General features: G+C 42.9%; 1 protein-coding gene and 1 long non-coding RNA gene across 2 annotated transcripts in view; one reads left to right on the forward strand and one right to left on the reverse strand.

Annotated features, from left to right (window-relative positions):
- The window catches only part of LOC140205043 (lysosomal acid phosphatase-like), an 87,002-nt gene extending 82,120 nt beyond the window's left edge, over positions 1 to 4,882 (forward strand). The window contains exon 10 of the mRNA XM_072272135.1: positions 246 to 4,882. Coding sequence (XP_072128236.1) covers positions 246 to 327 — 82 coding nt within the window. The 3' untranslated portion in view covers positions 328 to 4,882. The remainder of the gene's footprint in view (positions 1 to 245) is intronic.
- A 1,607-nt stretch (positions 4,883 to 6,489) lies between these two features.
- LOC140205490 (uncharacterized) lies at positions 6,490 to 10,632 on the reverse strand. Its single transcript, XR_011887856.1, has 2 exons — positions 10,409 to 10,632; positions 6,490 to 8,894 (listed from the first exon to the last, which is right to left on the reverse strand). It is a non-coding gene; the product is annotated as an uncharacterized lncRNA (long non-coding RNA).
- Between the last annotated feature and the right edge of the window lie 2,970 nt (positions 10,633 to 13,602).

The raw sequence follows: 13,602 nt of genomic DNA on the forward strand, positions 1-13,602 counted from the left end.
CTGGAAGTGCCAATTTACTCAATTCCGACAGTTTTGAAGGGAGAGTGAAGAATTCATGGAAATGAAGGATCGAGAGGAGTTGGCATCGTTGGGCAGTTTAATAAAGAATCGACCTTATTGAGTCTTTGTTGAAGAGAACCTGCATTGAGATAACTCTTGCAATAGCGCAATGAGTTCATGCAAAAAGGCTCTCTCTCTCTCTAAAAGGAATTTAAGGTCAGTCGATTTAAACTGTTTATTTTCAGCATCGGGAATCCTCTGGACGGAACCAGCAGTAAAGGTGCGTTGGTGAAGAAATCTTTCTCCAGAGAAGTCTCTCCCAATTGAATGTGTAAAACTGTTGGACTTTCGAAGTTATCGGTTTAAGAACTGTATCTGACTGTATCGCTTTAAGAACTGTTTTCACATTTAACATTTTAAGAACCAGAGCCGAGTGGCGAGTTGGTGAACAGCTGCGTACCTGTTAACCTCCGGTTAACGTTTTCCTTTGTTTTTTTTTTCCCTTATCGTTTATATGTGTTTAATAAATGTTTGGTTGTTTTCATAAAACCTGTCTCGATTAACATTCATTGTTGCCGGTTATGTAACATAATTTTGTGGGGGCTCGTCTGGGATATGTTCCGATTTTGAGTTTAAGTGCTGGTAATTGCCATTTTGATTTGGAAAAGGGGAATATCCAATTTTTTTTTGGTTTGATTGGTGTGTGTTGTATTTGGCAACAATGGATGTTAACGGGTTTTTGAAGACACCTGACTCGGGATATTTGGAGAATGCGAGAAAACCTGTGGTATTGAGGATTGCTAAGAAGTTGGATATTAAAGGAATTACGAGAAATTCTACCAAGGCTTTCATACAAAGGAAAATTGCTGAACATTATATTAATTTGGAATATTTTGAGGAGGAGGTGTTAGAGAAGTTTCCAATGAGTAATCTGGAAATGCAGTTGCATCTTGAACAGTTAAAGTTTGAAAGATTTAAGGTGGAAATGAGAGAAAGAGAAACTGAAAACCAGAGGAAATTTGAGCTAGAGATGGAGAAAATAAGGTCTGGGAATCAGTCTTCTGGTTCTACAAAACAATTTATTGCTAGTCGTCAGGTTGTTTTGGCTCCTCCATTTAATGAAGCTGATGTGGATGCATATTTCCAACATTTCGAAACAGTTGCTCTGAGTTTAAAGTGGCCGAAGGACCAATGGCCAGTGATGTTACAAAGTGTAATTAGAGGCAAGGCACAACAAGTTTATACAGCTTTAAATGCTGAGCAAGCACTGGATTATGATATTGTTAAACAGCATATATTAAAGGCATACGAGATGATTCCAGAAGCGTATAGAGAAAGATTTAGAAGTTTAAAGAAATTGGTGGAAAAAACATGTGGAATTTGCCTACAAGAAATCTGTGTGTTTTGAGAGATGAGTTTCCTCTAAAAATGTGAATGGGGAGTATAATAAATTGAAAGAGCTGATTTTGCAGGAGGAATTTAAAAGAAGTATTCCTGTTGAAGTGAGAACATACTTAAACGAACAGGACACTGCTACATTGCAGGAGATTGCTAAATTGGCTGATGAGTATGTTTTAATTCACAAGAATAAATTTTCTTCAGGTAAATTTTTAAAAGGAAAACTAGCACAGAGAGTCAAGGTAAGTCAGACATTAAATCTGAAGTTAGTGAGAAAAGTAAGCATGAAGGGAGACATGTGAAGGAAAGACATTTTGGTATTATTTGTAATTATTGTAAGAAACCTGGACATGTAGCGGCTAATTGCTTCCGATTGAAACGGAAAGAGAAAGAAGTGGCCCCAGATGCTTGTGTGCAGCATATTGGAAAACCTGTAAAACCACAGGGTTTAGAAAATGGTAATGAAGATGTGTCAGAGTCTGACCAAGTTAAGAAGGGATATGAGGCTTTTTATAACAGAAGGATTTGTATCCTTGAAAGAAGGATCCAATGCAGTACCAATAAGGATACTTAGAGATACTGGAACTTCACAATCACTAATATTAGATAGTGTGTTAAGGTTTAGTGATGAGTCTGACATTGGTGAGGTAAATTATATGAGGAGTAGGGAGTGCCCTTATGCCAGTACATTTACATAGAGTAAATTTAAGGTCAGGATTAGTTACAGGGGTTGTTAAAGTAGGACTACAATCCAGTTTACCTGTGAATGATGTTTCTCTTTTGTTAGGGAATGATTTAGCAGGTGGACAAGTTTTTCCTGAAGTGCATTTGACAATAATTTCAAATTCTTAGGAACCACAGAGGGATTCTAACACAGATTCTTCCTGTGTTGTAACAAGAGCTATGGCTAAAAAGATTGATGTAAAGGATGTGGTTGTTACCCATGACAGTTCAAATCAAGAGTTGAATTTTGTGGATGTATCAGAAATTTTCTTACCTGCCTTATTTGATCAGGATTTTGGTGGTAAGTCTGATCAGGAAGATTTGTCTTCATCTCGGAAGGAGATGATAGCAGAGCAGGTTAGGGATCCTGAGATAGTTAATTAAAAGAACAAGCTCTTCCAGATGGTGAAATTGGAAAAGTACCAGTTGGATATTATTTTGAAAAGGGGGTATTAATGAGAAAGTGGAGATCGCCTACAATTCCTGCTAGTTAGGAATGGGAAGTTAATCATCAGGTTGTTGTTCCTAAAATTTACCAAAATGAGATTTTGACTATGGCTCATAGTATTCCTTTGGGTGGTCATTTAGGGGTAAAGAAAACTATGAACAAAGTTTCTAAACATTTTTATTGGCCTAGTTTAAGACAAGATGTGGCGACATTTTGTAGAACGTGTCATACATGTCAAATCGTTGGTAAACCTAATCAGGTTACTCCAGTGGCCCCACTGCAACCAATTCCTGTATTTGGTGAGCCGTTTTCAAAAATCATTGTAGACTGTGTAGGTCCTTTGCCAAAAACTAAAACTGGACATCAATATTTATTAACTATTATGTGCACAGCATCTAGGTTTCCAGAGGCAGTACCTCTTAGGAATATAACAACCAAAACTGTGACAAAGGCTCTTATAATATTCTTCACTTATTTTGGTTTGCCTAAGGAAATACAATCAGATCAAGGAAGTAATTTTATGTCTGGGTTGTTTCAGCAGATAGTTTATAAACTGGGAGCAAAGCAGATTATTTCCTCAGCCTATCATCCGGAATCACAAGGAGCCTTGGAGAGATTTCATTCTACATTAAAAACTATGATGAGGACATATTGTGTAGAAAATGAAAAGGATTGGGATGAAGGTATACATTTACTACTTTTTTGCAGTAAGGGAGGCAGTACAGGAATCATTAGGTTTTAGTCCTTTTGAACTTGTGTTTGGACATAAGTTTGAGGACCTTTGGCTTTGTTGAAGGAACGGTGGATTAATAAAAAAGTACATACTAGTTTGCTAGATTATGTTTTGAAAATTAAAGACAGATTGTACAAAGCTTGTAGTTTGGCCAAGGAAAATTTAAAGTTAGCTCAAGAGAAGATGAAGACGTGGTATGATAAGGAAGCTAGGATGAAGTCATTTAAGCCTGGAGATGAGGTGTTGGTTCTTTTCCCAGTGCAAACAAACCCATTACAAGCAAAATTCCATGGTCCTTATGAGATTAATTCTAAGGTAAATGAAGTGGATTATGTGGTTAAAAACCCCAGATAGGAGAAAGACAGCACAGCTGTGTCATATAAATATGATAAAACCGTATTATGAGAGAGAAGTTGCCACTGTGACTGTTAAGGAAAAGTGTTAAGGAAATTAAACTCCGATTTAATGATCTAGTTTAGTGTTACAGGAGTACAATATTTTGATCACTCATGTCAAGGGTAAAGATAATATGATCGCTGACTGTCTAGATGTTAAATGTACAATGAAAAATTTTTTTTTGGTGTGATATTTTATCATTTGTAACACTCCTACTGTACATTAGTTTGCAAAGGGCTGAAAGACAAGATTGTATATGTTGTGTATTTTGTAAATTTTATACCTTTGTATTTTTTTTGTATAAATTGTTAAATTTTTGTTCTTCAAAAGACCAAAAATTTTTTTTTGGAGGGAGATGTTACGTGCTCAAGGAGATCTGTTTTTTTTGTGAGAATGATGTAATGGTCTTTTGGAGGTCACCTGATGTGATTTTCCCATCAATGTGAGGTCACGTGATGACATGTGCCCCGTGACTATATAAGGGTCGACTCAGGTGACGCAGTAGGTTTTTGAGTTTGTAGATTTCCAGGTAGAACGTGTTGTGCCTCCGTTTCTGTTGCGTGTTTGTTTTTGTGACACAGTTTCATTTTTAAAACGGAAGGTGCGTTCTCTTACAAGATACTGTATTTGGACTGGAAATTTGTGGCTGGAAGTGCCAATTTACTCAATTCCGACAGTTTTGAAGGGAGAGTGAAGAAGTGAAGGATTGAGAGAAGTTGGCATCGTTGGGCAGTTTAATAAAGGATCGACCTTATTGAGTCTTTGTTGAAGAGAACCTGCATTGAGATAACTCTTGCAATAGCGCAATGAGTTCATGCAAAAAGGCTCTCTCTCTCTAAAAGGAATTTAAGGTCAGTCGATTTAAACTGTTTATTTTCAGCATTGGGAATCCTCTGGACGGAACCAGCAGTAAAGGTGCGTCGGTGAAGAAATCTTTCTCCAGAGAAGTCTCTCTCAATTGAATGTGTAAAACTGTTGGACTTTCGAAGTTATCAGTTTAAGAACTGTACCTGATTGTATCACTTTAAGAACTGTTTTCGCATTTAACATTTTAAGAACCAGAGCCGAGTGGCGAGTTGGTGAACAGCTGCGTACCTGTTAACCTCCGGTTAAAGTTTTCCTTTGTTTTTTTTTTCCCTTATCGTTTATATATGTTTAATAAATGTTTGGTTGTTTTCATAAAACCTGTCTCGATTAATATTCATTGTTGCTGGTTACATAACACTTGTCTGTCAGCCATTCCTATATCCCTGCCAGTATCTTTCCTGTAACATCATAGGGTTTTATCTTGTTAAGCAGCCTCATGTATGGCACCTTATCAAACACCTTCTGTAAATCCAAGTAAACTTCATCCTTAATAATAGACTCCAACACTTCCTCAACCACTGAGGTTAGGCTAACTGGCCTATAATTTACTTTCTTTTGCCTTTCTCCCTTCTTAAAGAGTGACATTTGCAATCTTCCAGTCCTCTAGGACCATGTCAGAATCAAGTGATTCTTGAAAAATCATGACGAATGCATCCATTATCTCGTCAGTAACCTCTTGTCAGCACTCTGGGATGTAGTCCATCTGGTCCAGGTGACTTATCCACCTTAAGACCTTTCAGTTTGCCTGGCACTTTTTCTTTTGTAATAGCAATGGCACTCACTCCTGCTCCCTGACACTGACAGACCTCTGGCACACTGAAGACTGCTCAAAGTTCTTATTAAGTTCATGTACCATTTCTTTGTCCCCCATTACTATCTCATCAGCATCATTTTCCGGTGGTCCAATATCAACTGTCACCTCCCTTTTACTCCTTATATAACTGAAAAAACCTTGGTATCTTGGTTAGTCTGCCCTCATGTTTCATCTTTTCTCTTCTTGTAGCTTTTTAGTTGTGTTTTGTTGGATTTTAGAAGCTTCCCCATCATCCCATTTCATCCTTATATGCCTTTTCCTTGGTTTTTATGCAGTCCATAATTTCCCTTGTTAGCCACAGTTGCCTAGCCCTGCCATTTGAGAACAACTTCTGTGGGACATATCTACCCTGCATCTTGTGAACTATTCCCAGAAACTTAAGTCATCTCTGTTCTGCCATCATCCCCACCAGTATCCTCCTCCAATCCACCTGGGCATTAACTTGCAGTGATTGCATACAAGGACATCTGAATCCCTCGACACCACACCTTTCAATCACGCCATGTAAAAATATACTCCACAAAACATATGCCCTGTACCTTCAGGTAGTCAAACCCGACAGTGTAGAGGACATTGAATCAATCAGGCCAGCTGCCAAAGAGAATGGCCTCGCTCTTCCTGTAGTTGACTCTGACCCCTGATGCCAACTCAGATTGACGCTGATCAGTCTGCAAAATGACACGAATCTAAGCAGAAAATGGACGGTGTGACCAGAAGTGTCTATTTCATGCTGTATCTCAGTAAACACACACAACTATTTCCCTGGAAAACTTCCCCTCCCTCTTCACAATTACCACCCAGCTTCATCTCATCAGCAAAATTTGATGCATCCCCTCCAAACAAATCAGCTGTGGCCTAAACACTGATCATCCGTGAACATCCTAACTTGGGTGTTTTTGCTGAAGCTAACCAACCCTCAATTCAGGCAGTGTATTATCCCCAGTCCAGTGTGCTCTCATTTTGTCTAATGATCTCATCTGTGACGTCTTAGAAGGTCTTAAAAATAGTTTCAAATTTTAACTTTAATACAATTACAAATACATCACATTCACATTTAATTCAGCTGCTGATAAATCATCGAGTCATAGAGAAATGCAGCATTATTCAAGCTGGGGAGAGAAAAGGCGATCTTTATTGCAAGCAACGTACAAAATGCTGAGAAATTCACACTTTGTTTGAGTACACTGTACCTTTCAATAGAAATGGTTCTGAAGTATAACAAAAATAAAGCCCCATACAGTCAGAAAGAGGAGCTGGAAGGTGCCTGCCCTTTGGCCAGTCAGTTCGGTGAGTTGTGCTTTGAATTTGCTTTTGCCTTCTGACCCTTAGTTACCTGTACCCAATCAAAACCTTGCCACTTTGCTAAGTTCCAACATTAAGTAGTATCCCCTCACTTTTGGAGGAGAATTATAGACTCTGTCATTCTTTATGGAAAAGATATCCACTTAAATGTTTCGATTAGTCCCATCTTGTGGAGGACCAGTCCCTTCCAAAGGAGGAACTGACCTTAATGTGACTGTTATTAATATTTAACTTATCAAAGAGTGTAATTATAGCTTTAATACTGAAAGAGCAGCAGTATAGAACAAAAAGGATGTCACAATGGATTTTTGTCAAATTGCCTCAATTTTCTGATCTCCAGTTATACAAGTGCTAATAGTGAAGGACAAGTTATTTCTGAAGGAGAACCAGCGGATCTTGAGCAACACATAAAATACTGGAGAAACATCAACTGTTTATTCCCCTCAGCATCGACAGAGAGGAATAATCAGCTGACATTTCAGGACTGGGAAAGGAAGGGGGCAGGAGTCAGAATAAAACTGTGTGGGGAGGAGGGGTTTCATCAAGTTCAGCAATTACATTCTGATATTAAGGGAACAGTAGTGAACTGTCTTTTAATTCATACACTAGGCAGCTGGTTAAACCACTTCACACTGGGTAAGGGTCACTGAAGGTCATTTGGGTTTTCACAACAGCACAGCATCTTCAGTCACTCTCTCTCCCTAGCCTTCCAGCTGGAAGTGATAGAGCAATACAGCATGGAGGCCCTTCAGCCCAACCTGTCCATGCTGACCCACCAAAATACACACTAGCTAGCCTTGACGTTTACACATAGAACTGAACCAGCAGACTAAAGAGAACAAATTTTAGAGAGAATACCAGCTGAGGAGAAAAGAGAAGGGTAAAGGGATCTTCCATGAGAACTTGCATTTCCTATCACTACAAGCAAGTAGTTGTGGAATATCTCGATTCTCTCTCTCTCCTACACTTTCCCTCCCAGCTGTGCGGAGACAATGCAAACTCACTTAGCATCACAGGCTGGCTTTTTTTAAAGAGCTATATATTAAAAAATCAACATTTCCAAATAAAAGCAGCAGGTGAATTTCCTAATGGAAGGCAAAAGAAGCACACATGTAAACATTTGCACTGGATGTAACTATTCCCACCAGAACACAAAACTGACACTGAGAAAAATATTGATACCCATGCAACAAATCCCAGGACTCAAGAGGTAGAGATGGGTTAGTGAAAAAGACCAAAAGCAATCCTTTTTGTCCCAAACATTATTCAAACAGAACATAGAGCATTGTTTGGTTGCTTTATCTCATGGCTGTCCAGGATCTGGTTGTACATGACTGGAATGTAGAGAAGCTGCAGCCAATGGTACAATACCCCCACGCGCATCTTTCACACCAATGGATTTCCACAGGCAGCCTCAGGTTTGCAGGGATGCAGCTTGTGTAACATAATGAGACTGACCTGGCAACTCTCAGAGGTGCCAGAGACCACAGCGATGGGCTGCCTCCTTGTGTCTACTGGAATGGTTATGGGACAGAGGTCACTGTTCCCACCCAGCTTTACTAAAGAATCAAGTATCCAGTGCAGCTTTCCTGCCTACCTTCCCCTTTACTCAAGGTCTTTTTTCAAAGAGTATTCCTTTTCTGCAGAAATTACACTTCAGACAATGTAAAGAGTGGAGTTGAAATTGCACAAAACAAAACCAATTTAAAGTAACCAACACAAAATGCTTGAGGAGCAGGCCAGGCAGCATCTAGGGAAAGAGTACAGTTGACATTTTGGGCCAAAACCCTTCGGCAGGAGTGGAGAAAAAAACTGAGTGGATTTAAAAAGGTGGGGGGAGGGGGGAGAGAAGCAGAAGGTGATAGGTGAAATCTGAAGGGTGACAAACCAGAGGGAGTCACAAACAGGAGAAAATCTGTAGATGCCAGAAATACGAGCAACACACAAAATGCTGGAGGAACTCAGCAGGCCAGGCAGCATCTAGGAAAAGTAAGCTGCCTCAGCTATGGTCAGACTGCTCCCCACTCCCCCAGTCACAGGGCCTCTCTTTATTCTGTGCCCTGATCAGATCAAAGTCCTCTCAGTCCCCTCATTTTCCTCAGCCACTTTCTGGTAGCCCAAGTATTGATCTTTGTTCCGGCAAAGGAGCAGTATAATCAGCATAATGAGGAGCAGGGCAAGACAGCAGCCCACAGCCAGGCCCAGGATCAGCTCTGTGAAGAGAGGGAGAGAGCAGAGAGTCAGGGAAACCACCGTATCGTCTGGAGACCGTGCTTGCAGCCTGCACCTGCGCACTTTGATGGACCCCCATCACCACATGGACTTCACCGTGCACTTGAATCAAAGTGTAGAAACAGGGTATTTGGCCCATCTAGTCCATGCCAACCTATCATACTACCTATTCTCGTCAACCTGAAGCAGGACCATACCCCTTCTATCCATGTACCCAACCAAATTTCTCTTTGATATTGAAATCAAACCCACTGGAAGCTCATCCCACAATCTCACCACCCTCTGAGTGAACAAGTTCCCATTCATGTTCCTTTAAACATTTCACCTTCCACCCTTTTCCATGACCGACGGTTGCAGTCTCACCCAACCTCAGTGAAAAAAGCCTGCCTGCGTTTACCCTATCTATACCCCTCATAATTTTGTACACCTCTATTAAATCTCCCCTCATTCTCTTAAACTCCAGCGAATAAAGTATTAACCTATTCAACCTTTCCCTATAACTGAGATCAAGTCCTAACAGCATCCTGTAATTTTTTTCTGCACTCTTTCAATCTTTCACTCTTTTGCACATGGTTGTGCATCCACAGGAAGCAACAATTAGCCTGCAGCAATGCAGTTTGTGTCACACAACACAACGGACAGTGCAAGGTTACAGGAACATACCAGTACAGCACTGATTTCGGCAAAACTCACCACTGTTCATGAATCTGACGGCATGGGACTTAAAGCTTCCTGCCAGAAGGAAGCTGTGAGAAGGGGACATGGCTTAGATGGTGAATCTTTAATGATGGGCTGGATAGCACCTCCTGTAGATACTACCGATGGAGGGGAGGAATGTGTCTACGGTGTATTGAGCCAAGTCCACTTCTCTCTGCAGCTTCTTACACGCCTGCACATTCAGACTGGCATACCAGAGCATGATGCCAGTGAGGGTACTTCCAACCATCAAATAAATGATGGCACCTAGCAACGGAGGGCATTGGGACTTCCAGAAGATTGCTGTAAAGGGGCTTCAAATAAGGTTATCGACTAAGGTTTCATAAGGTTAAATGAAAGCGCGTGGGAGAATGTAATGTGGATTGAGCATTCTGTGAATAGACAGAAAATGGTTGAATAAACCCATCATTTTTGTTTCAGGAGGCTGCTTCAGGCCGCAAAAACGTTTCCCAGTTCCGTCTCCATTATAATGCAGTCTCCGCTGCCAATCCACAGTCTCACATTAAAAGGGACATATTTTTGCTTCTCCCCTGGCCCTTGCCCACTCACGGCCACCCCCATGACCCAACCTATTGATGTTGGGCCAAGGGGTCACAGTTCCAATGCAAGTTACTGGCCCTCTCCACTGTTGGGACCAACTCCTAACATCATTAAGCTGCTTCTGAACTTCACATTAAACTGGATGGGAGAAGCATTGCTGAGACTTGAAGGGATGATCGCCAGCTACTCAGTCGGGGTCAGCTGCTACCAACACTGCAGCTCTCTGTCAGAGACTTACCGATTTGGCAGTGGTTACTGCGATGGCCACATTCCTTTCTCCAGTCATCAGGTACCACTCTTTTGGCAATCTGGATGAACTTATCCAAGGGACACTTTTGGGTGCAGGCTGGAAGAGTTAAGGGGTATGGTGCAGAAGAACTTTCATTTCTGTAGTACATCTCCACAGTGAAGGACCTGTAGAACAGCAGGTAATTTTGTACTTATCTGTGCCCTCTGGTCCTAGACTCCCCCACTGTAGGAAACATCCTCTCCACATTAACTGTATCTGTGCCCTCTGGTCCTAGACTCCACCACTGTAGGAAAGATCCTCTCCACATTCACTCTATCTGTGCCCTCTGGTCCTACTCTACCCCACTGTAGGAAACATCCTCTCCACATTCACTCTATCTGTGCCCTCTGGTCCTACTCTACCCCACTGTAGGAAACATCCTCTCCACATTCACTCTATCTCTGCCCTCTGGTCCTACTCTAACGCACTGTAGGAAACATCCTCTCCACATTCACTCCATCTGTGCCCTCTGGTCCTAGATTCCCCCACTGTAGGAAACATCCTCTCCACATTCACTCTATCTGTGCCCTCTGGTCCTACTCTACCCCACTGTAGGAAACATCCTCTCCACATTCACTCTATCTGTGCCCTCTGGTCCTACTCTACCCCACTGTAGGAAACATCCTCTCCACATTCACTCTATCTCTGCCCTCTGGTCCTACTCTACCCCACTGTAGGAAACATCCTCTCCACATTCACTCTATCTCTGCCCTCTGGTCCTAGACTCCCCCACTGTAGGAAACATCCTCTGCACATTCACTCTATCTGTGCCCTCTGGTCCTAGAATCCCAAACTGCAGGAAACATCCTTTCCACATTCACTCTATCTCTGTCCTCTGGTCCAAGACTCCCCAACTGTAGGAAACATCCTCTCCACATTCACTCTATCTGTGCCCTCTGGTCCTAGATTCCCCCACTGTAGGAAACATCCTCTCCACATTCACTCTATCTGTGCCCTCAGGTCCTAGTCTACACCACTGTAGGAAACATCCTCTCCACATTCACCCTATCTCTGCCCTCTGGTCCTACTCTACCGCACTGTAGGAAACATCCTCTCCACATTCACTCCATCTGTGCCCTCTGGTCCTAGATTCCCCCACTGTAGGAAACATCCTCTCCACATTCACTCTATCTGTGCCCTCTGGTCCTACACTACCTCACTGTAGGAAACATCCTCTCCACATTCACTCTATCTGTGCCCTCTGGTCCTACTCTACCCCACTGTAGGGAACATCCTCTCCACATTCACTCTATCTGTGCCCTCTGGTCCTAGACTCCCCCACTGTAGGAAACATCCTCTGCACATTCACTCTATCTGTGCCCTCTGGTCCTAGACTCCCAAACTGTAGGAAACATCCTCTCCACATTCACACTATCTGTGCCCTCTGGTCCTACTCTACCCCACTGTAGGAAACATCCTCTCCACATTCACTCTATCTGTGCCCTCTGGTCCTACTCTACCCCACTGTACGAAACATCCTCTCCACATTCACTCTATCTCTGCCCTCTGGTCCTACTCTACCCCACTATAGGAAACATCCTCTCCACATTCACTCTATCTGTGCCCTCTGGTCCTAGACTCCCCCACTGTAGGAAACATCCTCTCCACATTCACTCTATCTGTGCCCTCTGGTCCTACTCTACCCCACTGTAGGAAACATCCTCTCACCATTCACTCTATCTCTGCCCTCTGGTCCTACTCTACCCCACTGTAGGAAACATCCTCTCCACATTCACTCTATCTGTGCCCTCTGGTCCTAGATTCCCCCACTGTAGGAAACAACCTCTCCACATTCACTCTATCTGTGCCCTCTGGTCCTACTCTACCCCACTGTAGGAAACATCCTCTCCACATTCACTCTATCTGTGCCCTCAGGTCCTAGTCTACACCACTGTAGGAAACATCCTCTCCACATTCACTCTATCTCTGCCCTCTGGTCCTACTCTACCGCACTGTAGGAAACATCCTCTCCACATTCACTCCATCTGTGCCCTCTGGTCCTAGATTCCCCCACTGTAGGAAACATCCTCTCCACATTCACTCTATCTGTGCCCTCTCGTACTACACTACCTCACTGTAGGAAACATCCTCTCCACATTCACTCTATCTGTTCCCTCTGGTCCTACTCTACCCCACTGTAGGAAACATCCTCTCCACATTCACTCTATCTCTGCCCTCTGGTCCTAGACTCCCCCACTGTAGCAAACATCCTCTGCACATTCACTCTATCTGTGCCCTCTGGTCCTAGACTCCCAAACTGCAGGAAACATCCTTTCCACATTCACTCTATCTGTGTCCTCTGGTCCAAGACTCCCCAACTGTAGGAAACATCCTCTCCACATTCACTCTATCTGTGTCCTCTGGTCCTACTCTACCCCACTGTAGGAAACATCCTCTCCACATTCACTCTATCTCTGCCCTCTGGTCCTAGACTCCCCCACTGTAGGAAACATCCTCTCCACATACACTCTATCTGTGCCCTCTGGTCCTAGACTCCCCCACTGTAGGAAACATCCTCTCCACATTCACTCTATCTGTGTCCTCTGGTCTGAGACTCCCCACTGTAGGAAACATCCTCTCCACATTCACTCTATCTGCGCCCTCTGGTCCTAGACTCCCCCACTGTAGGAAACATCCTCTCCACATTCACTCTATCTGTGCCCTCTGGTCCTAGACTCCCCCACTGTAGGAAACATCCTCTCCACATTTAATCTGTCTGTGCCCTCTGGTCCTACTCTACCCCACTGTAGGAAACGTTCTCTCCACATTCACTCTATCTCTGCCCTCTGGTCCTAGACTCCCCCACTGTAGGAAACATCCTCTCCACATTCACTCCATCTGTGCCCTCTGGTCCTAGACTCCCCCACTGTAGGAAACATCCTCTCCACATTCACTCTATCAGTGCCCTCTGGTCCTACTCTACCCAACTGTAGGAAACATCCTGTCCACACCAACTCTATCTGTGCCCTCTGGTCCTACTCTACCCCACTGTAGGAAACATCCTCTCCACATTTAATCTGTCTGTGCCCTCTGGTCCTACTCTACCCCACTGTAGGAAACGTTCTCTCCACATTCACTCTATCTCTGCCCTCTGGTCCTAGACTCCCCCACTGTAGGAAACATCCTCTCCACATTCACTCCAT

Source organism: Mobula birostris, chromosome 11 (genome assembly GCF_030028105.1).
Source record: "Mobula birostris isolate sMobBir1 chromosome 11, sMobBir1.hap1, whole genome shotgun sequence".
NCBI classification, from domain to species: domain Eukaryota; kingdom Metazoa; phylum Chordata; class Chondrichthyes; order Myliobatiformes; family Myliobatidae; genus Mobula; species Mobula birostris.